We start from the raw sequence: 21,019 nt of genomic DNA on the forward strand, positions 1-21,019 counted from the left end.
TTTTGGCCAGCCATTTGGATGCAGTCTACAGGACTTGCTGTCAGTAAACGGGGTGTAACTTTTGGTAGGAAACTCCAATTGGTGAGATTTTTTATTTACATCAGAGGACAAAGCCCTCTTCGAGATGAGCTATTAAGCTTTGTGATAGAAAATGATCAGAATATTTTGCAATGGGATTTATGTGTGTGTCTTGGAGTGGTCTGCATCCTGTCCGCAGTGACCTTAGTGCACAAAAATGGCCATAACTTTCAGATTATAGCTCTGATTGGGGAGATTTTTGATTCAGACCGGAGGGGACAAATCCCTCTTCGAGAGGAGCTATAGGGTTTACTCCCAAGTGCAATACATATTTTTTTGTAATTGGATCTTTACGACTATCCTGATTGACTGTGGCTAAAAACATTGTCTGTCCCTTAATGCAAAAGCACTATATGAATGACTTATATATTGAGGGGCCTGAGCAACATTATAAACAACATCCTAAGCATATTGATCACCATCCCAAGCACAATTTCATGTCCATCTGCTATGTCATCACTGCATAAGTGAAGCTTGTTGCCATACATATCTTATGAATGCATACACTTCAAGTGTGATACATAGATACCAATCAGCACTGAAAGGGTGTCCAAGGGGGATCATTGCATCGAGAGAGGTGATGATCATAGGAGAGTACCTATAGTTGTATACAAAGTATTGAGCTCCAGATCATTGGGAGGTGGGCAAAGTTTCCCTTGGGCCAGGTTATGCAACCCTTCAGGGTCTTAAGTGGTAAGGGAGGGTCACTTCTCGTTTGTTTTACCACCTCGCCTAGCATCGGCCGTTTTCCTCAGCCGGAGTATACATGACATACATTTTTATTAAACAATCAGCATGAGATATATTGGAAAGGAATCATTGGGCCGTTTCATGAGATGCAAGGATGAGCAAGAGCTTGAATAGAGATTACTTTAGCAGTCCTGGCTGCTACTTACCTATTTACAAAGGTTTATTACTCACTTGAGACTTATCCAAGGCACACAAGATAAAGAGGGGGTTAATGTCAGCAATTACAATTGATTTAGAATTAGTTCTGATGCATTAGGAGACAAAGGGGGTATTGACTTTTAGCATACACATGCATACAATGAGGGATTGAACTAGTAACGCCTATGCAATCTTTAATCTCTCCAACAAAAGGATTAAGTTTAGCAAGTGGATTAATATGAGAGATTAAGATCAGATTGACATACCTCTTTAGTGTTTGAGAAAGATGATTGAAGCATAGCCCATCATGATGCCAATTGCTCCATCAAGCAAGCCTAGTTGGTTGGAGCACTCCAATAGATGAAGACTTCAAGCATTCAGATGCTTCCACTAATGATGGGGCTCCCGTGTTTACTCTTGAGCTTGAGTCTCAAAATGGGAAGCTTCAAATGGAGCTTTCATGGCTACCCACAAAACTTATTTACTTGCTGAGCTCCATGTCTTCAATTTGGGTAGAAGGGGGACAAAAGGGATGAAGGATCTCCTGAGGGCTGAGTTTCTAGAGGTTGTGGGCTGAAGTAAGAGCTTGGGCTGAGCTTCAATGGCTACTTTAAACAGTGTACAATAGGGTTTTCATATATGGGAGCTCAATGTCGGAGGGAAAGGTACCAATCTTGCTCAGGGAAGGTTCAACCGATTGCCTAGGGGGACCAGGGAGGCCAAGGGGGTGGGCTACAAGATGCTGGAGCAGAAGGCAGGAGGAGGCCAGGGGCAACATCGCAATTTGTGCCACAAATTGTGGGTTGCTACTACCTGGTGCTTATGGCTAAGTTTCCATGGCCTCTAGGGTATTCAAATTGCAGTTGGAGATATGGGGAATCGGTTCTTGGTGGTGGCTGATGTCCTGGAGGGGGCTAGAGCAAGATTTGGGAGGTTGTAGGGGCTGGAAGCCATGGCGGCTTTTGTAGGAGAAGAGAGAGAAGGAGGGCTGATGTAAAAAGTAATTGAGATTTTTGCCCTCTTCTAACTCCTGAGTCTCTAAACTTGGCCTAGAATCCCTAAAATTTGCATGAAAAGAAGTGACAACTTGCTAGTTTAGTCATTTTATCTCTAGATATGTCTGAGTCTCTAGCCATAGCTCCTGCTTACTTCAAAAAGCTAAGATTAACTATGGTCCTTCTTGTTGCATGTACTTGTAACCTGAATAACTAGGGGTTTGGGATTTGAAAAGGGAGAAAGGGGAAATAAAAAAAGGACCAAAGCCTGATGCTCTGATACCACTTGTAATGAATGAAGCTAAGAGAGGAGAGAGGAGAAAGAACTAAACGTAGAGAAAGAGAGCAAGAAGAAGAGAAAGAAAGACTAGAAGAGGAGAGAGAAAGACGGAAAAGAGGGGAGAAAGGAGGAAGCCATGGAAGGTGAAGATGAAGGTGAAGAGTATGTTCTTGATAATAACTGGTTGCCCTAAAATGAGACTCTTGCACCTTATATACCCCAGTCAATGTGTAATGTATCCCGCTCGTTACAAATTTTGAATTATAAGGCTAATACTTATGTTTTGAATATTTTGCATGTCCTGATACTCCCATGTCACCCAACCACCCTATCTCAATATGAATTGATTATAGGAGAAATCTATGGAATCCCTCCAATCATTTGGAACTAGCTTAAAAGCGTATACATGTTTGGCATGTGTAGACATGCTAGAATAAAGTATTATTTGAACAAGTAAACACTGACTCCATTTGCTCTTTTAACAATGAGTTTTTGTTTTGAGTGAAGGCAGTGAAGCTGAAGATTGAGTTGGACCACAGGTGATGGATGAAGAAGCAGTCACAACAAAAGAAACAAAAGAAAAAAGAGGACAATTGGGAATTCAAGAAGCTTAAGGCCCACACAGAAGGGAAAAGCTTTGGCAGCCAAGAGGCATACTGGGAGAAACTCTCCATAGCTTCCCAAGAATGAAGTACTGGCTAGATGAAATGTGATAGAGAGCCTTGAACCATCTTAAGTCAAAAGAATTCCAAGCCTTTTGGCCTAGATGGGTAAGAAAGTAGTTTTGTATATGTTGATAAACAAGAACACAAGGTTAGACTTCTTGTATAAAAAGTCCTAAAATTATATTAGGATAAGGGGCCACCAGCTATAGAACACCTAAGGAAAAATATATATATTTTAGGGAGATTATATATATATATATATATTTATATTGAGATTTGAATATATGAGCATGTAGGTATGTCTAGAGGAATTGAATGAGTTTAATAGTGAAATTTTTATTTTAAAAATATCTTATGTAATTTTAATAATACAATTGTGGGAGGTAAGGTACACCTAAGAGCCAATAATGTAACACTCCCAAATCAATAAATAATATCTAAGAAAGATTCTCAAGATATTTCTCGTTTTTTGTAACGCCCTGGAGTGTTTGCTTTTTGACACCCCCAATTGGTCCCCTGGGCCCTTACGGTTTACCCTTTCTACTAACTACTCCTTAGTAATTAGCTGTTTTCAAAATACAATTTACCGTCTTCCACAAAGAAAACACACATTTGTCGGCACTCGGGATGCGCTGTAACAGGACCAGATGTAACTTTGCGTGATGATGTCGCGACTAGCGATAAACGCTTTCTGATTCCGAGGTTGATCCTGATGAGTGATGACAGGTCGCTTGCTTCTTGATGCTGCTCACTGCTCAATGCTCATCAGTGTGTTAAACCCAACTCAGGAATTGGATAAAAAGAGTAGAACGCAGGTTCGGGAGACTTGTATTCTTCCGGGTTCATCGAGGGTCTTCTAAAGGTAGTCATTATTATGACCCGTTCGCCCACTCGGAGCGCATAGCCATTGCAGAGGAGGAACGAACACACACACACACACGCACGCACACACACACACACACACACACACACACACACACAAGCACACATTCTCTCACACTAGGCCACGAACTGATCTATGGGCTAGGCAAAGCGTTGGGTTTGGGCCGTTTGCCGCGCAGCTCTGTTTCTTTTCCATCCACATTGGAGCACACAAAGCAACCAGACAGTCGTTCTTTCCCAGAATATGTACCGGCCAGGGTTTTCCATGAAAGGCACCCTATCTATCATTGTCTTCTGCGCATTGCCAGCTGCCTTATTGTTGAGGCACCTTGGATTGACCAACGATCATGGTGAGTGCAATGTTCATTGTTATACAGAGTAGTTTCTGAAGTGGTACTTGCTTGAGCACCCTAAGTGAATTACTAGAGTCGAAGATGCTTTGCTGTTTTGGTTCTTGCACCGTTTTTAAGCCTCGTGGGTAGGGGTTGCAAGTTTTTTCTTAAAAGCATTAGTGGCTTTCGCTTAAATTACATTCTTTTTCGTTAATATCAGTTTATCTCTGAGTCTCTGATGCTTATAATGTTTGCCAAAGAGTGCATGTGGGCTTCTATACTTTTCTTATGGTCAGCTGTTTTGAAAGATCGATTGCCACATACTGCATTCACAGCCTGCACATTTTCTTATAATCAGTGGTTTTGAAAGATCAATTGCCACAGACTGTATTCACTGCCTAGAAGCGTCACTTTTGCTACACATTTTTCTATGTAATTGGTGACTTGGTGACAGGACCAGAGAAAGGGAACATTGGATCATTACAGAAACGGGTTTAGGCTTTCCAATGATCAACACAGTCCTGAGAATCAGACATTGGCAGTCAAATGGTGGATTTGGTAGGGAGGTCAGGTTAAGTGGTCTGTTCCGAGACAGCACTTTAACAGCACAGGCCGCTTAGGCAAGGGGACACAGAGAAAGAGCAACTGTGCCACGGTTGCAGGCAGTGTGACTGGCACAGTGAACCTATAGGTTATCAATTCATTAGGCATAGGCTGACACTGTAAAGGGGACTTCTATTTCACCTTTTTAGCTTACTGGTGGCCTCCATGTAACTCCTTCAAGCCCACCAATACACCTACATTGCTGTCTTCATTCTGCTGGGTTGACAAGCTACTTTGAGAATGTCTATTCATTCCATGATTAACAATTAATGGCTGGAAAACAAAAGATCAAGAAAAATAACTGAAAGAAAAATAGGAGAAAGTGTCAGGGTACATGTTGGGGACTGGGTGATCATCTATTCTAGAAGAAAAATTCCAGAGTTTCTGACTCTGCATGATGCATGGAGCAAATTAGATTTTGCTACCTTGAGCCATTGTTTTTCCTGTGGGGAAAAACTCACAGCATACCTGCTGGGGCCAGACTCCTTTGAATTTGCATTGTGTATATTTGTTGTGTGCTTTTGTTGGTTAAAGACTTATGAAAACAAGCATCCTTCCAAAGGAAAACCCATACATTATGTAGCATTATTCCCTTTTACCTCATCGAGTAGAGCATGCATGGGCACATTGCTCACCAAGGATCTTGAGCGGCTGCCACACACACTACCTTTACAACCATTTACTTCTTCTCTATCTCTTCATCAACACCCTTGATTGTGGTTGTGTATTATTGGGTCTTACTTTTGTATGAACTAAGGAGCCAATGTTCTACTCAAAACAAAAAAAAAGTCCCATTCGATTGGGTGACTCAAAAGAAGATATAGCTTTGGCCAGATGCCTTGGTGTCTTTGGGGTGTGACCTCAGCTCTTCAATCTCCTTGCTCTCTCTTTTTGGGCCTAAGAGTGTGTATTGAACAACCAAAACATGCCTAATTTATCATAGTTTTGGCATATTTTGGCCAATTAAAAAGCCAACAAGAGGCATTTTAGGCACGAGATAGGTCTAAGATAGACCTAGATCTAACTCAACTAGAGTTAACTGACTCTTAACTCAACTCTAAGAGTGGTGACACAACTTATAACTTTAGTTGTGCTCGCACTAAGAGCTGAAAAAGAACTAAAGACAAAAACATTGGGCACTGCCTATAGAATTGTCAAATTCTAATGCCCCCCTGTAGTGCCAATGTGGTAAAGTATAGAAATGATCATCACCAAAGGGTAGTAAGTTTAAGGACTTGTGAAAAGCCTTAAACTTCTCAGAAGGTAGTACCTTGGTGAAAATGTCTGTAACATTTTCTTGTGTAAGAACATACATCAAGCTGATCTCTCCTGGTGTTAAAGGCAAAAGTTGTGCTAAGTTATGCCAACTGGGTTTTGGTGGTCAGTTGGTGCGAGGTTGGACCCTAAGACAATTATTTGGCCATTAAGTGTCAGTGGTGACACTAGGGACTAGCATTAATAAATTAATTAATACTAGTCTAAGGGTCCACAGAGGTTGGGAACCACTCCAAGTTGCAAATGGCCTAGCCAATTTCATTCCAGATGGGCATGTTTAATTTTGGGCAGGGTCAAAAGGGCTGAAATTAATTTTCAGAATTAATTAATTCTGAAAAATTAATTTAATGGCTGAAAATGCATTAGGAAGGCTGCCACTTGGCAAAACTTTCCCATGCAACTAGGGAGAAGGCTGTTGGACAGTGGTGGAAGCTGAATGGCAGCCATTCGGAGCTGGGTGGAGGGAGAGGAGGTGATCAGATTTGGCTCTGAGAGGTGACGACGATTGATCGCGCGCCGCGATAGGACAGGGGGCAGCAGGTTTTCTCTTCTGCCTTAAGAGAGGCGGCGGTAGGAGGAGGGCTCGCCAGCTGAGTTGGTGTTTTATCCCCCTTTTGAAGCTGTTGGTGCCATCAGATTTGTCATCAGAGCTACGAATTATACATTTCAGTTGATTTTCTCTCTTTCTATAGCATTCTCTCATCTCCTCCAGTCTATGCTCAAGTATTCTCAGCAATTCTCAGCCATGGGTAGCAGAGTACAGCCAAATTTGGTGGACAGCAGAGAGTTTACTGCTGTAAATCCTAAATTACAGCAATAATTAGGGTTTAGCAGCCACCTTGGGACCCGTGCCATCAGTCAAAGGCATTGTACACTGAAATCAGCACCGGAAATTCGTGGAATTGTGAGGATTTTAGATGCTAGCCCATTTTTTGTGAATTTGGGGCAGCATCTGACCAATTGGGGTTCCATTAGAGCAAGTCCTGGGTGAAAATCAAGGGGCAATTTGCCCGAATGCTTTGCTGATTATTGGAACAGCAAGGGGCTTTTGAATCAGCCAAGGAGATTGTGAAATCTCGGCTTGTAATTTATCCATCAACAATTGAAATTAAAGAAATACCGAAAGGGGCGCCAGTTTTGGGGCCAACAGGGTGTCCACTGTCCAAGTTTATGAAGGTAAAGTGAGCATTTCAGTTTATGTTCGTTTGCTAATTGCTGTAATTAAGTGCTTAATCAGGTTAAACCACCCTATCCGAGAAGGAAGGCTGGTTTCAATAGCCCTTACTTTCCGAATTGTTGTTCGTAAATATACATTTTATAGCCTTGTCATCAAGCTTCCAACAAAGCTCTTTCAGAACATGTGCATAGGCTATGCAACCAAACACTGGAAAGTAGCCAACCTTGGGTTTCTTGCCATGCCAAACTTCAAATGGGGTGATTGTCGTTAGTGCCTTAGTGGGTGCACGATTCAAAATATTATTTGCACACTAAAGGCTTTCTAATCAAAATTTATGAGGTAGCTCCTTGATTTTGAGCATACAATGAGTTGCTCTCCATAAGAGTGTGATTTTTCCTTTCAACAACACCATTTTGCTGATGAGTCATTCTAACAGTGGCTTGATGCGTAATGCTATGATCAAGTGAATATGTCTCAAAAGCACGAGACATGTCCTCCCGTGCGGCCCCCCCTCCCCCTGTAAGGGCTTTGTAGTTATACCATGGCATTATCGCCGGAAACACCTATATAGGGAGTAGTAGTGACTCAAAGCCTTGCCTTGTTTCCACTCTACGTGTGATTCCCTATACCCAGTGGTGAACCCTTTTATGTGCGGCGTCACGAGGGTGTAATCCTGGGATGTGCCCATGTTGTACCGCTTCTTTGATTGAATAATACAATAGTATACCTTGATCTCACATATCGTGTTACCTTTCTGTGCCGTGTTGAGTGCGTAACGGGTGCAGGTGCATCGCACTTGGTATCAGAGCAACTCTTGCTCGGAGTGAAGGAGTGCTCATGGAAGCAGGAGAGAAAATCCAGTGCCCCGAAGAGAACGAAGTCGTAACAACCCACGTTGTGACGTCCCGTGTCGCGACGCCCCCATCGCGTCGGCCTCGGCATGACGTCTCGACCCCGACACCACCTACCATCTGAAGACGCGACGCGGCTTCCCCATAGCAGACCTTCTCACGAAGGGTCTTCCAGCAGAGCGGTTTGCTCATTGCCGACAGATGATGGGAGTTGGATAGATATATATATTTCAGCTTTGTACATACCTAGACTTAGCTGATTCTTTTCTCCTCTTAAGGTACATTGCCTTTAGGAAGGAGGTTGTTGGGAATAAAGGCCTCGTGGCTTTTAAATGTGCTTGGGTGTGAACACACCCTTAGCACTTGTACTTACACATATATATCTATCTAAAAACCTAAAGGTACACACTCGTCATTGTAGCTAAAAACGCGCTCACTCTCTACTCTGCTCTCTCGCACACACTCTGTCTCTCACTACGTGTAACGACTGTTTGCCTCGATCTTCGTGCCTAATCGGTCCCTACAGTTTCAACTTCTAGCCTCTGAACTGCAGTGATCACTTCCTCTTTCTCTCTCTTAGAAATTTCAGATTTTTTTTTCTATGAAGAAATTTCAGAGACTCTCTCTCTCTCTCTCTCTCTCTCTACAATTACAGCTTTTGTTTGAAATTGCTGAGATTCTCAAAGTTTCAAAAATTTAGGAGCAAGAGTTCTCAAAGGCAATGCAAAAATCTCTCTCTCTCTTTCTCTTTTTTTTTTTCGTAAAGATAATGGAATTAAATGACAATATTTACATCAGACCATCAAGTCAGTTAAGAAAGACAGAACAAACACAAATCAAGCTGAAAGGCCTCTAAGACCATAACACACAAATATCACACAGAAAGGATAGCTTGAGTGGAGCGAACAATATCGAGCCAAAGAGTAGCAATGTCAGGAAGAACTAGGTCAGTTGAAATCATAGAGGAGATTTGCCATGATAGAAAACCACGAACACGGGCCACATGACCATGGATACTCCAGGTAGAATAAAAAATGAAGGCATTTCGAGTATGCCAAATATGCCACAGAGTTGTCCATTTAAGGAAATGGAAAAGGCAGGAATGATCTGATTGCAAGGTGGACATTGAAGGCATCCTTTCCATAATCCACAAACGAGTTGATATTTTCTTGTTGAGTCACTAAGAACCACACATGGGAAACAAAACTCCAAATTTGTCGAGCAACAGGGCAAGAGACGAAGAGATGAAGCAATGTCTCATCGCATGTAGTGCAAAATACACAGCAACCACGGGAGATCTTGTGAGCACGCAAAACATCCCTGGTTGGAAGACCCCCAAAAAGCAACCTCCTTATGAAAATTTTACCCCAATAAGGAATCTCAGACTTCCAAAGTTGGAGAAATCTTTCTTGCCACTTCTTTTTGTTGTCCTGAATATGCTATATTTTATTGGCCTCTAGGTTGTTGGACTATTTGATGATAGATTTGATTAGTGGACCCATCCCTTGACCTTGACCATCTGATGGGATTGCCCACCAATGATACCATCATGGACTGCTTACAACCCCAAGCGAGCCATCCAATTAAACTTATATTGTTGCAAGCCTTTATCAGGCTAGTCCAACAACTTGGAGGTAGCCATCACTTCTTCTTGCAGCGAATTCTTCTCCTTACGAAGATCTGAAGGACGCCAAAATGCAAAACGCAAAATCTCTTACCAGGATGCAATCAAATGAGAAAGGAGAAAAGACTAGGAGACCTTAATAGGCCTCGTGGAATTCAGCACATGCCACCAAGAAACTTGAATAACTGTGCAACCATGCGAGATACCAGTCTTTTGAATGAAAAACTCTCTCTCTCTCTCTCTCTCTCTAACACTACAACAATTACAGCTTTTGTTTGAAATTGCTGAAATTCTTAAGATCTCAAAAATTTAGTGGCAGCAAGAGTGTTCACATGTTGGTTGAAGTCCTAGGGCCCACTACTTCCAAAGTTGTAGGTGCAAGTGTTATAGGTACTTCTTAAGAGCCAAGCTCAAGAAGGGAATGGCTTGCTAAATCAAAGGGAGCCTTAGCAAAGGCTTGGAATTTGCCATTAAGGCAAAAATAGACATTGCCCTTTGTTGTTTTTTCTATGTTGAGGACATTCCTCATTGGAGGGTGAGAAGTCTATATTTTTTGCATATGGTGAAAGCAATAGGGGAAGCGGGCTAATAGTCCATTCACAAGGGAGCTTGTCGATGAGGTGAAATATGTGGACAAAGACTTGCTTGGCATTAGAGAGAAACAAAAAAAAATCAAGGTGCAATATTATATGTGATGGATGTCTGAAACGCGTCGTAGATCTGTCAACAATGTCATGGTATCCTCTATACATGGGCCTATTTTAATAAAAGCAACTAATAGAAGTGGCCGATTCAAGTTTGGGGAGTATGTATATGAGATCCTAAATGTTTGGGGAGTATATATATGAGATCCTAAAAGAGATGATCATGGACATTGGGCCCCAAAATGCTATGCATATATGTATGGATAACACAGCAAATTGTGTATGGATTGGACAATTGATAGAGCAATAGTGGCCTAGTATATTTTATAATAGAGATACTTGTTATTGCTTGGATCTTCTGTTTGAAGATATTGGCCAGCTCTCTTGGGTTGCTGTTGTGTTGATGGAAGCCAACAAAATTATCACACTCATTACATGCAAGCACATAGTCTTGGGTCTGTATCGACAATTCAGCACTACGCAGTTGGTGAAGCTAGCCCAAACATGCTTTGCTTACATGTTTATCATGTGGGCAAATCTACTAGATGTCAAGTGCTATAATGGACTACGTCGCATAGTTTTGAGTGAAGCTTAGAATAGGAGGAAAGAGAGTTTGTTGCATTGACAAGGCAATTCATGTGCTTCTCTTTTTGGCAAAATGTAAGGGGAATTTTAAAAGTGTATGTACCTATCTTGAACATGCTTTGCCTTGCAGGCAAGGATGGAGCCATTATGGGTTTTGGTTATGAGTTGACCAATTGTATGATCGAGAAGATAAAATGCTTATGCTACATTCATCTTTGCATGTTGCAAATTGTGTTTTACATTTTATATGAAGAACAAAAAGTCCAAGTAGTGACAAGAAAAGTAATTAAGGGTGAACGACTGTCCTTGAGAGTCACAGTAATAATGATGTAGCCAGGCAAGGTGTTTTGTGTGATGAGCTTGATGTATAAGTTAGAATCAAGTGAATTTGCATGCCTTCTTGCAGTGGATGAGAAAAGGATGCATGAAATTATGAAATGGTGGAAGCATTTGGAGCGTGCACCTCTAAATTGCAGCAATTGGTTATCAAAGTGCTTTAACTAGGCACATCTACATAAAGAGAAGAAACAAGCTACTCTTGAAGCATATGGAGAAACTTGTCTACATCCACAACAACTTCTGTCTTATCTCAAAAATCAAAGAACGAGAATGGAAGAAGGTTGATGTGACTCTTAAAATGCTAAACAAAGAAAAGGATGATGGTAGGCTTGCTTACATTGCATGAAATGCAAGAGGAAGAATTGGACATTGTTGTCCCAACATCAAATGGTGATACTATTGCTGCGGATGACATTGATGAGGAGGATGAGGATCATGATGATGATAGTAGTGGTGGTGGTGAGGAGAATGATGATGATGAGGCTGGTGAGGAAGATGATGCATTATGCCCATGATAGGCAACTACTTGTACTTTCTGGTTTGAACTTTGATTGGTCCTTTTTTGGGTATCTACTACCGACCATCTAGTTTGTAACCTTTGTGGCAATTGACGTGGGAGTTTATGACTATGTCACTTGTAGTTGCAAGTCCAAACTCTCGAGTCTTCTTCCTTGATCATACTCCATTCATACTTTCATACTTGTATGCATTTGATGTATGTTTCCTTCTGGAAAAACTATGATTTTCTTCATCACCAGATAGCAGGGGACTTCATTTCCAGCTGGTGATCTGATCTATAGTTGGGTGACCACTTTCGGATCTGGGTTTGGATCTGTTGCAATTTTTAGACATCATTATCATCTTGATGTGTTTTCTGCCATTTGAGCAGTTTGTGATCAGCTTCTGTACCTTCTTTTTCAGATTCAGTCAGTCTCATCCATGAATGGCCCTTGAGTGTTGCATGATATAACCCTTAGCTCTAGTTGCCTTCATCTATGCTAGATTGGTAGTATTGCTGCACTTGGTATTTGTATATGAAGGACATCACTCTCCGGCACTCTCCCTCAGTTTGCTCCCACGAGTGTTGTGTGGTTACTAGACATATCCACTCCTTAAGCATCTACATCTGTATCATCTTCTTCACTCATTTATATTCAACACTTACATATTCATAAGATTCTATTCTTCTCTGCTTTTTGCATTTTTGCATTTTTGCCATGAGTTATTGTGTTTTAGTCATGTTCATACATTCTGTATTTTCTCTGTGCAAACGCCCGCATATCTTCCCATCGTCCCCTAATTTTGGTGGGCTCACAAGTGAAGATGCTTGGGATGCTCCAAAAAATCCCAGCAAGCCCCTTTTTGCTCAACTAGGAGCCATAAAAAGAAGGAAGAACACAAGTGCTCAAGAAGTCTATGCCTTGCTGAAAAAACAAAATCAGCATTGCACTGCTCTCCCTCAAGTAGCCAAAAAGAAAGGACCAACTCCAAAAAACGAGATCTCGATAGCAAAGTAGCATTGAGACTTGAGTTAAGCTACTCCAGAGATTTGTAGCTTGATCTATTGAAGATTTGGTCAAAATCTATTCACTAGTTGAGAAAAAACATTGAGGTATTGTTAGGAGAAGGGGTGGAGCTTGCTGCAACAGTGGGTGAGTCAGGCCAGAAGGGGAGCAGCTCAGTGGTGGGAGGTGCAGGAGGCTGGTTTGTGGTATGGGGCTTTATAAACTGCATGTTGAGAGGAGGAAGTATGTAGTAAGACAATGATTTATCTTTGTTTTTTACAAATGTCAGGCAAGCTTTCATTATAATAAACTAGCTTCTGCCATTTTGAGGGCTTGGTTAGTTGTTGAGCTTTCTTGTTATCTGCATCCAAGTAGGACGTTTGGTAGTTCTCATGCATTTAGTTCCTTTACTCTCTAAACCAACAGTCTTTAACAATCATAGTTTTAATTGCAGATCTGGAGGCAGATGGCTGGCAAAATGGCCAAATGTCATCAAAGGGAAGGACTGAGCCACAGTCAAGATCTACAGTTCTCCCTAGTAGTAGTAATCCAGGTAAAGTTTAAACTCATTTCATGATGATTTCTAAATCTTCGGACAGTGGATTCTATTTAGAGAGAGAACTTTTGCCAAGTGTTTTGAATGTCTGACAAAAATGGTATGAAGCCAATTACGTTTCAATTAATGACATAAGAATTTCGTAGTATAGTTTATCTTTCAGCTGCTTTTAATGTAGCAAAAATCCATTTTTGCAGCTGGTCAGGACACAGGCACAGTATGGCATACAAGAATTGGTTTGAGCAAGTTCTTTGGGTGCGATCGTTCAGAGTTTCATGCTGATGTCTGCAGTATTCGAGGAGATGTACACATGAATGCGACCAACAGCTCTTTTTTCTGGTATTCAAATAATGATCATGCTCCCCTCATGGAAGAAAAGGTTAAACCGTATCCTCGGAAGTGGGAGAAGCCTATTATGGAGGAGGTTCGTGAAATCACCTTGACAGGTGTGAATTCTGTCATGACCAACTTCACACTTCCAGACTGCCAATTTCGACATAAGGTGCCAGCTATTGTTTTCAGCACTGGAGGTTACACTGGAAACTTATTTCATGAGTTTAACGATGGCATTATCCCTCTTTTCATTACCTCTCAACATCTCAAGGGTGAGGTAGTATTTATCATTGCAGATTTCCACAACTGGTGGATGTCAAAATATAATGAAATTATCAGACAGCTTTCAAAGTACCCTGTCATAAATTTTGACAATGAAACAAAAATTCACTGTTTCCCAGAGGTAACAGTTGGCTTGATTTATCATTCTGATATGGCCATTGATCCACTGCGCATGCCAAATGGGGAAAGTGTGAAAGATTTTAGGTCTATGATAGATGAAGCTTACAAAACTGAAGCGTCAGGATTACAACTAGGCCCTTCAGATAGGCCCTTGCTTGTTCTTCTCGCAAGAGACCACACAAGAGTTATCCTTAATCAAGATAAGCTTGTAGAATTAGGTGAGCAACTTGGATTCCATGTGCTTATATGGAAGCCAAATTCTACAACCATGCTTAGGGATACTTATTGCATCTTGAATAAGACTGACATTGTTATGGGAGTACATGGAGCAGCCCTTACCCATGTTTTCTTTATGCGTCCGGGGACGGTCTTTATTCAAATAATTCCTTGGGGCACTGATTGGGCAGCAGAAACCTACTTTGGTTGTCCAGCCATTGCATTTGGGCTTCAGTACATTGAGTACAAAATAGGATTACAAGAAAGCACGCTGAGTCTTGAATATGCTGCAAATGATTCCGTCCTCCTGAACCCACGGACAGTGATCAAGCAAGGATGGGGAGCCTTCAAAAAGATTTACTTGGAAGGCCAAAACATTCACCTTGATATTGCACGCATGAATAAGACACTCAACCTTGCAAAGCATAAGCTGACACCACTAGTTGACACTTCTTTGCACTGCTAGTTGAAGCTCAAAGATGTGCATTCGTTTTTGTAATGCAGGTGTTATTGGTTTTTAGCACAGTTCTGGACTGTTGAGTCCCAGTTGCCCAGTTTTACATGGGTCTCCTGTGCAGTTATGCGCACTAGCAGCATAGAGGGCATACTGAAGTCTCTTACATTTCCTAGTGAAGAAGCATTTTGTCTGACCATTTACACCTCAGATGGTTTTTGAGTTTGAATCAGAAGGTCAGTGACAGACACTGTTGTGAGTCAAAAGTAGATCTGTGTTTCAGAACTAAGTTGCTTGTCTGGATGAGTGTAACACAGGAATTGCGTGTACTTGATTCTGTCCTGGCATTCCCTTAAGTCAAAAGTAGGTCTGTGTTACAGAATTAAGTTGCCTGGCATAATGAGCCTTACTATGGGAGTGGCAGCTCCTTCTTCCTGTCCATATAGCTCTGATAACAGGGCAAATAAGCCACCATTTATGTCTTTGTTATATAACATCTTAATCAAAGAAGTACATATGATGTATTATGCATAAGGCTGAACCAATAATTCTCTCTGTATTTAATGGGTTATATTCTTCTCTCTTTGATTGCAGGCATTTGGATAAGAGCACCTTGCCCATGATAGGTGGACTGAGCTATCATTTGCTTCGCTTTTTATGGTTGGACATGATTGTGCAGGATGCCCATTGAACGTGTAAGTTGATGTGTTAAAGTAATGAAAGGTACATGTACAGGGAAGCATCTCAAGGAGGCATGATTAGTAGCGCACACAGAAGGAATGTGCGTGACAAAGGGCAATTAAAGTACGGGGCTCAAGCCAACTAATGCATGTGAACGTGGGGGACTAGAGCTTGCTTGAGCGGGTGATGTGGTAGGAGGCATATGCACACTACCGAAGGACTAGGGTGTTTAATTACTTACAGAAAGGGTTGTGCCATGGCTGGAGGGGGAACCGAGCAGCTCACACAAATTCGCTCCACTCTGATTTGCTGTAGAAACCCTAATTTTTTGCATTAGACCGACCGTCAGCTTCCTTTGACCTCCCGGTGGGTATTAGAGCCTGCAGTGAACAGGAAATAGACATCTCGACAAAGAAATATGAATGCTGTGGCAAATACAAGGCCCATAAAAGGTTAGTGATTGCAAATAAAGTCTCGAGTGATTGCATTAAATGTTAGGTGTGCATCAACATTAGCCACGTGGATACATTTATCAACATCATGATTTATCAAAATATTTCTTAGTTCTTCGTGGCATTGCCTATTGTCAATATCCATGGTAGTGCTCACTGCTATTGATAGCCAAGATGAGTAGGATTTGACGAGTGGCAAGCTTGGAAAGAAGAATGTAGATGCAATACTCGGATCCGTAATTATGTCTATTGATGTTATTGCATTGAAATCCGTACTCCGGGAATGTTGTTCCGGGGCACTGCCTCCTCGTAGCATCATTCCTCGGTGAGGCAATGCCAAGGTACTGGGGAGCATTGTATGCGTGATCCTTATTCTTAGAAAAGATGAGGATGAGGAAATAACGATATCCTCCGCTTGCGAACTTGTGCGCAAGCTCATACTCATACCATCCATTGGGATCGGTGGTTTTAGTTGGTGAGAGACCAACACTACTTGGACCTTTGAATTGGGGAGGTGCTTGCCCACACTTAGTCATTTGGGTGGTAAATGGAGTGTTCCAAGGAGCATGTTTCTGAAGGAAGTAGCAAAATCATAAGCTAGTGGCATAGGGTTTTGCCTTTGAGCTTGACTAGGCACACGGCTCAAAAAACAGAAACAAAAACATTAAATGCAATAAATTCATATGTTGCTACCCAATCAACAAAATGTTAAGTTGGACTAAGTCTTAGCGTGCACGCGATTGAACTCTTAACAAAAACACTTATGTATATCATAAAGTTGCTTCGGTAGTGGAGCAACATAGAGTTGCGATTTTGCTTATTGTTTGGGTTGAATTAGATGCATGTGGATTATGGCAAAGTATTCACACTTCCTAGTTCTAACAAATTAATAGAAAATGCAGTTATTTGCACATTAGTTTAGCTCATGAATTTAGTCTTGTTTTTTCAATTCTATTACTTTCTTAAAAAAAAGGGAAAAAAATAGAGATTATTCAACAAATTATGCAGGAAAGGGATGAACCAATATCAATTAAAAAGATTGGCCTATGATTGATCTCAAGATGAGAATTAATGAAGGTAAAGAAAATTGAGAGGATCATATTGCTAGTCAATAGTGATACAAAGCATTAATCTTGTTAAGGTAACAAGCTCAATACATGTAGACAATGATGATGGATAGCTTGGTTGGATAGATTCACATGTCTATGCTTAGTATGTTAATGATAATCATGATTCTCTTGCCATTGACTCTTCATTTTTTGTATTTGGTCGATTACATCTAGTTATAGTTAGTATAGTTATAGAATTGGTCGATTACTATAGTTATGTATTGTTTAACTTAGTAGGTTACAATTTTTGTATTATATTTTATCTACACTTAGTGCATATTATATTGTGTGAGAGAAGAAACAAAAATTAGTAAGAAAATATTTGGCCTTGCATCTTTGTTTTTGTGTTCTTGAATGAGTTTTTTATTGGATTTATTATGCGTATTTGGCACAATAGATTGGGCAAGTCTTCTCGTTAGGCAATTCCTTACATGATGTGTTATATTGCCATTAAACATTGTGTTCTAGGTTAGAGTGAAGAAAACAAAGCAATGATTATAGTAAGTAACATGTATGGAAATACTAGAAGGAGAAAAATCTCAAATTGTAACTTTTGGCCTTTTGTAAGGTTGTGCACAAATGTTTCAAGGTATACTATGATTTTGGTTGTGTTGGTCATTCTCAAATGTGCAAGTTAAATGTTTTAAATTTGTAAGTTTTTAGGTGTTTGCCATAAAGCAAACATAAGATTTATATACAAATAAGTTGTAGATGATATATATTGTTGAACAATAAGTGAAAATGACTATCGATTTATTGTTGTATATTTTTTGTAAAAGTTATAAAGGATGTACTTGATTGTTGCTTGAATCTATAAAATATTAGAGAACAATGGAAATCCCATAATTGAGATGCTTAATAAGAATAATCACCCATCATGAAAGTCATGTATGATAAATTTTCTTATTGAAAAAGGCATATACAAGCTTAATTTAGATGAAAAAAAGAAGTTGGAACTAAGTAAGCATTTAATTGTAAAAGAACTAAAGGCATGGAAAGATTGGAATACCAAGGATATAAAAGTGATGTATTGGTTATTTATAGTTATTGATGTTAGTATGCTAGCTTATATTGAAAATGTAGAAAAATTTCATATAACTTGGATACTTTTTAAAATTGTTTTTTGTGAATATAAATGTAAGAAATATTTAACTCAAACAAGAGTTGAATACATTGAGAATGTAAGGAATATTACTTTTTTTGAATATATTTTTAAAATTAGTTTTTGTTAATGCAAAGGTAAGAAATATTCAACTCAAATAAGAGTTGAATACATTGAAAAAATGAAATATATCTATAAATGAGTATGTTTTGAAAGCAAGAGAATTGTAAATGCTTTGGCAACCATTGATATAGTGTTAGATGATAATTTAGTTTCATCTACTTAGGTGGTCTTAATAAAAATGAAAAGGCCTTGAAATCCTTTATTACTTTAATTATATGCAATAGTTGTTTTCAATTTTGATAAGTTAGTCTCTCTCATGATTATAAATAGATCATTACCTTAGAAAAAAAAGATAATATTTGAACCTATTATTACAATAATAAGGATAAAAATTGTGGTAATAAATCGTAATAAGAAAATTATATGTCATTATTAGGGCACAATGATATTAAAAATGAGCATTTGTTTGTTATGTCGTATAAAGTGAATAGTGTTATAGAAAATGACAAATAATGTTTGGTATATTGATTTTAGTATATCAAGTCACATGATTAGCTATGTTAAACGGTTTGGAGAAATATAAGATTTGGAGAATCTAAGTTAGTAGAGATAGGCGATGATTTGTATGAGCAGATTTTACATATTGAAAATTTTTTCTTGTTATTATATGATAGTCAAATAAAATATTTATCAAATGTATTGTGTGTGCTATTTATCATAGAGAATTTAGTGTTTGTTTGTCAAATGGTAGAGGAAGGATTGTAGGTTAAAAGGGTTATTTTGTCGAAAATTATGATGGTAAATGTAGGTTGAAGAAAGTAAAGTTGGTCACATGTTTAGCTTGGATGTTCAAATTTTTGCTATAGATATTGCTATGTATACTAAAGAGAAAGACATAGTTGCAAATATTGAAATATGGTATAAATGTATTGCATATACAAACGTTCAAAGATTGAAATTAATATTGTTAAATGGTTTGATTGCAAGCTTTATCTACATGTATAGTTACAAAATTATATAAGGTTTGCAAAGCATGTTGATCTAAGTAGATGAGATTTTTTTTTTTTTTTGCATGATAGAAATGTAAGGAGAAATATACTTGATGTTGTGTATATACATGTTTAGGAGCTTATAGAGAATGTATCTCTCGATGGTAGTAAGTATCTTGTTACATTCCTTGATGACTATTCTAGAAAGTAATGAATGCATTTCATGAAGGAAAAAAGTAAAGATTTGAAATAGAGACAAATTTGAAAGTTACAAATTTAAGGTTAGATGAAGGGGAATAGTATCTCTCTAATGAGTTTAATGGTTTTTTGATGTTTCATGGCATAAAGGAATGGTATGTATGTATATATATTTCATAACAAAATGAAATTGTGAAATGAAAAAAAAAGCATATTATAAAAGTTTCATGAGCACTGATACTTGAAAATATATCAGTATTTTTGGTATGAGGTTATACATATTGTTGTACGTACTATTTATAGAACTCTTACAATTATAGCTTATGGTATAATCCTTGAAGAATGTTTTGCAAGTAAGAAGCTTGATGTGTCATACTTAAATGTGCTTGATTAAATTATATATATTAATGTGTTGGATGAGTTAAGAAAGAAACTCGATTCAAAGGTTGAAAAATACATTTTCATTGGATATTAAACTATGAGTAGAAATGATATTATTGTTATAATATTGTCATGACGAGTTTAGAGTATGTAGGGATATCAGTTTTGATGAGATGAGTAGCTGGTATACACCTAGTGGTTATGCATTGGACGATGATCATAATCATGATCATGTATAAGTAGGAAGTATAGGACTCATGCACATTTAGTGGACTAGAGATATCTCTACAGTTAGTTCTTAGATTGCGAATATTGAGCATCTTCGTATCTTTAGGTGCATCTAGTGGTGTTGCAGATAATGCGAAGCGACCAACTATTGATGAAAAAGGAAATATGAAAGTTTCAGATTGTAGTGATGTAGCTAGCCATTTGGATTTGATGGAGATTCTAGTGGGTTAGAGAGTTTGGATGATGAGATTGGTATTCCTTCAATCAAAATACCAAGTGAACAAAAGCATGGGGTAATCTAAAAGCTTCATTAAAAAATCCAATGGTATGTAGAACTAGTAGGGTGAGCCATTCTATTAAGGGATATTATTTTAAGAATTATATAGCTCACCATTATGCTTACATAAATGAAGGTAGTTGAGGATGTAGAGTCCAATGATTTTTGAGAAAGTTGTTGGTCATGCATATTAGGATGCAACAATGGATGAGAAGATGACTACATTGAAGGTTAACCAAACTAAGGATTTAGTGCTATTGTTTGAGGGTAAGAAAGCTGTTGGTTGTAAGTGGATCTATAAGATTAAGCTTAATACAAATGTTTCAATGAGTAGGTACAAGGCCAAGCTTGTTGAAAGAGACTATGCTCAAATATTTAGCATAGACTATCTCCAATAGTCACAATGTGCGACTTGTCTTTTTTTATTTTATTGTCATGTAAAGAATACATAATAAAGTGACAATGATCGGTGCTTGTTATCTATAGTGTACATGTGTGGGTAGAGTGTACAGAGTAAATACAAGGTGACTAAAGCACATGTATCTTTACTCCCAAATACCTTTCACTTAAAGGTGAATGTGCCTGAGTGAAGTTAAAAAAAAAAAAGAGAAGCACAACACATACATAGAGTATAACAAGATGAGGAAAGATGTTATCTCATCTTATGCCCATTATCTTCCAGAGGAAGACATTATTCCATTGGGAGACTTTTAGCAAGTAGATTTGCAAGATTCTCGTCAATCTAGATCTTGACAAGCTATGTCTACTTGTCCTCAACTATCTCTATGATAAAGTGATAACAGATCTCAATATACTTAAGTTTTATATGAAAGATTGGATTATACATTGATTGGA

General features: G+C 38.9%; 1 protein-coding gene across 5 annotated transcripts; it reads left to right on the forward strand.

The window, feature by feature from the left end:
• Positions 1-3,528: 3,528 nt before the first annotated feature.
• Positions 3,529-19,002, forward strand: LOC148010972 (xylan glycosyltransferase MUCI21-like). 5 transcript variants are annotated; one of them, XR_015689520.1, is made up of 4 exons: positions 3,529-4,138; positions 13,178-13,276; positions 13,477-14,920; positions 15,279-19,001. XR_015689520.1 is itself a non-coding variant. In XM_087671803.1 (4 exons), exons 1-4 carry the CDS (start codon positions 4,033-4,035, stop codon positions 15,305-15,307), a joined length of 642 nt encoding a protein of 213 aa, XP_087527929.1. In that variant the 5' UTR covers positions 3,531-4,032; the 3' UTR covers positions 15,308-19,002. The 5 variants fall into 5 exon arrangements, 4 of the variants coding, with proteins under 4 accessions (XP_087527928.1, XP_087527929.1, XP_087527930.1 ...); XM_087671803.1 differs by having other exon boundaries at positions 3,531-4,138; positions 13,477-13,884; positions 15,279-19,002; XM_087671804.1 differs by having other exon boundaries at positions 3,531-4,138; positions 13,477-13,781; positions 15,279-19,002.
• Positions 19,003-21,019: the final 2,017 nt, after the last annotated feature.

This window comes from Lygodium microphyllum, chromosome 29 (genome assembly GCF_053477565.2).
Source record: "Lygodium microphyllum isolate KBCC chromosome 29, Lygodium_microphyllum_v1.1.10, whole genome shotgun sequence".
In the NCBI taxonomy this organism is placed as follows: Eukaryota; Viridiplantae; Streptophyta; class Polypodiopsida; order Schizaeales; family Lygodiaceae; genus Lygodium; species Lygodium microphyllum.